The sequence below is a fragment of the Octodon degus genome, unplaced genomic scaffold, assembly GCF_000260255.1.
Source record: "Octodon degus isolate 3935 unplaced genomic scaffold, OctDeg1.0 scaffold00220, whole genome shotgun sequence".
In the NCBI taxonomy this organism is placed as follows: Eukaryota; Metazoa; Chordata; class Mammalia; order Rodentia; family Octodontidae; genus Octodon; species Octodon degus.
In genome coordinates, this window is record NW_004524796.1 from 2,659,308 (window position 1) to 2,664,541 (window position 5,234).

Sequence of the window (5,234 nt, forward strand, 5' to 3'; positions counted from 1 at the left end):
TAAGTTAGATACATAGAGGAAAGATTTATAGAAATAAAAGCTTATAGGAGTTTTTGTTGTTGTTTGTTTGTTTTCTGAGACAGGATCTTGCTGTGTAATCCAGTCTGGCCTCAAATTCAGGCAATCCTCCTGCTTCATCCTCCCAAGTGCTGGGATTACAGGGATGCACCATCATGCCCAGCTCTATGACTTTTTATTACAGTAAACTGTTCTTTTTGTTCATCATAGTGATCCAAACTGGTGGAAAGGTGAAACCCATCAAGGCATCGGGTTATTTCCCTCTAATTTTGTGACTGCAGATCTCACTGCTGAACCAGAAATGAGTAAGTATTTTTCAGTATGTTGATAGGTAACCCGTAAACTTCTACTTTCTGAAGCAGTGACACACAGATGCTAGTACCTCCAAGGTGGCTCAAGTACAAATCTATTATGTGTTACAGAATTATTAGAGGTTTGTTTTTTTTTTTTTTTTTTTTTTAAATTGCGGATAGAAGTGTAATGAATGCACTGTGATCTCAGAGGTTTCTTCTTTTTTTTTTTCTCAATAGGTCAGGGCAACTTTCTAGTGTCTCACCTTTTATTTGATAGCAGCAGGCTCAAAGCATTGTAATGGTCCTCAGCGATCATGTCTGATGTATAGAAGGAGTCATAACAGCTGATGTTTAATTATAGGATTTTTTGTTTGATTTCTAAACTTTTATTGATGAGGAATGAACTAAATATAAAAGGTTTATTTCTAGGAAAGTTCATTTCCAGAAGTGGAGGAAAATTGGAAAACTGATATTAATGGCATTCATGGTAACTGCAGGAGGTGTAACTTACTGTGTTCTCTTAAAGCATTGGGAGATAGTTAACTGCACCTAAGTGAATCTTCACAGTGGTGAGCTTTGAGTTATCAAAAAGATTTAAGTCATAATCTTTTTCTATCTAAGTAAACAGAAAAGCTTGTAGCAGCCTAGAAAGATTTATATTACTAATGGAAAGGCTTCAGATTTTCAAGGTTTTATGTATGTCGGTAGGTTGCAGTTCCATGGCAGAGTGTCTGATTTCATCTTTATGTACTGTAAAATAGATGAGATCAAAAGAAAGTTACAAACCGCAAGATAATTGGTTCTTACTTAGTTCCCAAGAATTTGAAGAGAGGCTTTTTCCTTGGCTCTCTTTTCCCACATGATTTAGTAATGTACTACCTAAGTACTTACTGGAAGAATGATACATACTATGTGTCGGCAGTGAAGGGGCTTCACTTCTCTGTGAAGAGAAGGCATTAACAAGCCAGAAATTAGAGATCTTTAGTAAAGCACTGTCTTCTCACAGTTATAGCCACTGTCTTTATGTTACCTTTATAGAAACAGGTTCCTGATATCCATACTTTTTACCAAGGTCTTTTTTTAGAACACAGAAATATGCATAACCTTGTTTAAATGGCACTGTATAATATGCTTTGTGTGTGTTGGGTGGGTGGAGTAATTGGGAGTCACTTACAAGGCCTTTACCTTTAAGCTGTATCCCTAGCCCTTTAATTTTTTTTTTTTAATCTTGACATCTTGCTATGCCACTATGTTGTCCAGGCTGTGTTTGCCTCAGCCTCCTAGAGTGCTGAGATTAAGAGGTGTGCAGCACCATGCCCTGTGGAGGATTTTAGTTCCTGTCCTATCCTGTCCTGTCTTGTTCATGTACTGTGGAATGAATCCAGGACCCTGCAAATGCTAGGAAGTGCTTACCACTGAGTTCTATCTCCTGTACTGCACTAGCTTTTTAAATTATCAGACTGTGATAGTGATGTATGCGTTTGTGCATGTGTGTGGCTTTCTTTCATCCTTGAATCAGCTTTTGGGAAGTTTAGAATTGTCTTGGACAAAAGGTCTGCTAAAGATAAGATCTGGGTCTCATGGAGGGCACGTAGCCATTGTATCTCTTTTTCTGCAAATGACAGTGCAGCTTTAATGTAAGTCTACTAGTCATGTGTTTCACACTGGACAATCTAAAAGAGAAGCAAGAGGAGCAGAGATTAACTAATGCAGCTGTGTTTCTCAAGCTTGGAAAATGAATGCAATATGATCTCCTCATGTTATTCTTTTAGAGGGAATAGAAGCCCACTTCATTTAACCTGTCAAGTAGGAATGTCTACCCTAACTTGTTTTGGAGATAAGATATTATAAAAAACCATATTTTTATTTATTTATTTATTTTTTTGCGGAACCAGGGATTGAACTCACGGCCTTGCGCTTGCCAGGGAAGAGCTTATTTCACTGAGCCAACTCCCCGACCCCAAAAAACCGTGTTTTTAAAGATATTATAAAAACCATTATCATCTATGTCTCTGTCTCTGTCTCTGTCTCTGTCTCTCTCTCTCTCTCTCTCTCTCTCTCTCTATCTATCTATACACACACACACACACACACACACACACATCCAGTTATTTTATATACTGTGTACACATACATTAGTTGATATAAGAAAAAACTCTAATATTCAAATCATCAGCTATATGAAATCTGCCATGTCTACTTATTGGTAACAGTCATAAAACACAAAATTACCTGTAGCAGATGGCATTTTCCTGAGATGGGCAAATGAATCAGTTGAAACTTTTTGTGTAGAATGTTTTGTTTTATGCTGACTCAAATGGCATTTATATAGTTCCTATGTTGGAAATTAAACCACTGCTGTTTATGTGGAAGTAGACAACATTAAGTACTTACATGACAGGACTTCTGTGCTCAGAGTAAAATCACAGGCCAGGTTGTAGGAGGGGTTTGCAGTAGAGCATAGCAGATTGGATTCAAATTCAGGCTTTACTGTTTATGAGTTTTCTCTTGTGAAAGCATTTTTAATCTTTGTTATCCACCTTATGAAATGGTGATATCAGGTCAAATTTATTTTGAGATTCTTTTGTAGAATGGAATTTTTTTTTTTATTATTCTTCAAACACAATGATAGTGTAGTAAATACCTCTCTTCACTGATTCTGCCACTGACATTTCCCCTTCTGCTTTGATTCATGGTATTTTTATGAATTCTGATTGATCTCATAGAGGAAAGAAAAAATACAAAAAGTGAGTTCAGTCCTTTAGAACTGCTTGTGCTTACTATTATCGGGAAGCTCCTTATTAATAACCTTACATTTACTAGTTATATAAAATGGTTTTGAAAAATTGCATTAGTAAACAAGAGTTGTGCTTCTATCCATTGGTTTGCCATTCTCTTAATAACTCCTTTGTCATTTCAAAGTCTAACATAGCTGGAAAATCCAGACCGACATGGGGGATTAGGCAACTTAGGGCCCAGCAGACCATTTGGCAACTTAGGGCCCAGCAGACCATTTGCAGGGTTATTTGCAGGTGACATCACTGTGTTGGTGCCATCCCTGCAAGTGGTAGCATGCCAAAGAGCAGAGAGCTGATTTTCAATTTGCTATACAGAAATATGGTGGTATTTCTATCAAATGAGATGTATATAATACACTGATAATTTAAGAAGAGAATTAGTTTTAAAGTACAGAGTTGAAGGCCAGTAAGATAGCTCAGCAGAATAAGCGCCTCCTTAGCCAAGGTCAGGGATTAGGGTTTAATCCCCATGCCACATTCCCCCAGGATGCACTGAGCTGGTGATGGAGTCTGGGCGTGGTGGTACACACCTGTTGTTCCAGCTGCTAGGGAGGCTGAAAACAGGAGGATCATTATGAGTAAACTGCGTAATGAGACCCTGTACCCCCCAAAAAAGAAAAAAAAAGTACAGAGTTCACTTAATACTATTGTATAGCTGTTTTTTTCCTTATCAATATACTGAACTCTTATATACTTGGTGATTAATTTTTGTTTTAGAAGCATAACTTTTCACTGAAGTCTTTTATGGAATCCATAAAGTTTTTACAGGAAAAATTAAGAAATTTTGACAAAATTTTACTAATTTTCTTAGCACGTGTTCTGTTAGCAGCCTAATGCTGTATATTGAGTCTCTGTTCAAGGGAAGAAAATGAAAAAATAAATCTTAAATTTTATCTTAGATTTCCAACTTAGCATTTGAAATAAGTTTTATATTTATTATAAGGAAAAGGTAATTTTTACATGTTTTACAGTTAAAACAGAGAAGAAGACAGTACAATTTAGTGATGATGTTCAGGTAGAGACAATAGAACCCGAGCCGGAACCAGCTTTTATTGATGAAGTAAGTAATTTCCTTGGTGATCATGGTTTACTTTGTGTTTAAGTTGCAATGTCTGTGATTTCTTTTAAAACAGTTACTTGAAAAAAAAAAAAAAAAACAAAAACAAAACAACAGTTACTTGAGTAATCCTGTATTTTTCTTATTATAAAAACTCAGACAATACAAAGTGTTCCTGACACTTCCGCAGTCCCATTCTGACCCTGTCAAGACCTCCTGTGCAGGGCTGGGGGTGTGGTTTGGCAGTAGAGTGCTTGCTTCACAGATGTAAGGCTTCCACCTGTCCCCAGAACTAGGCAAACATTCCTGCCTAGTACTTCACAGAATGCACTCATGGTTTAATTACTGTCTTATACTTGTGGATGTTTCCAGTTTTTACTGCGACTGTATTGTAAACATTATCATAGAGAGACTTTTTGCACTTATACCTGTTTCTTTAGATATCCAGAAATGGAACTGTCAAGTTGATGGATCTTTATGTTTTCTATGTTAACAGATACTGCCAAAATTATATAAAGTGGGATTTTTACACTCACATTAATATTTTGAAAGTACCTGTTTCCCCTTGTACTTTAGAATTATTTGCTCATTACTGAGAAAGAGATGCTATTGACTATCTGTTCTGTGAATAAAACAAATTGCTGTTTCTTCAAATTAAGCTGCCACTAAATTACTGCTACGTAAAACATTTCATGGGACTGAATCATGATTCCTCCTTGGGTGGAACGCTTTCGGGTACCTGGGAAAAACTTATGCTAATTTCATGTTAATGTCTCCATATGTCATTGTCACATCTAAATGCATGTTTTCAGTGATAATGTTTGAAAATACATTGTCAATTTAATGGCAGGTTAGTGCCTAATCTTTGGAGCTAGATAGTAATACTGAAACTTAGATATCATTATGACTTAAACTTCAGGTTTTCTTGAATTAATATATCCTATTACCAAAACTTTATTAAAACCTCTGCTATTATTACATATAAGGAAATGAAGATTAAACTGATTACTTTTTCTTGATTTTAAGCATGCTTTTGTTATTTTCCTTTCGTTATTCAGACTTACTAGT

General features: G+C 36.1%; 1 protein-coding gene across 4 annotated transcripts in view; it reads left to right on the plus strand.

Moving 5' to 3' along the window:
• Positions 1–5,234, plus strand: part of Stam (signal transducing adaptor molecule) — a 69,842-nt gene that overhangs the window by 52,331 nt on the left and 12,277 nt on the right. For all 4 annotated transcript variants that reach the window (XM_004645192.2, XM_023705437.1, XM_023705438.1 and 1 more), the window contains exons 8-9: positions 229–323; positions 4,081–4,169. In XM_004645192.2, the coding sequence (XP_004645249.1) occupies positions 229–323; positions 4,081–4,169 (184 nt within the window). The remainder of the gene's footprint in view (positions 1–228; positions 324–4,080; positions 4,170–5,234) is intronic.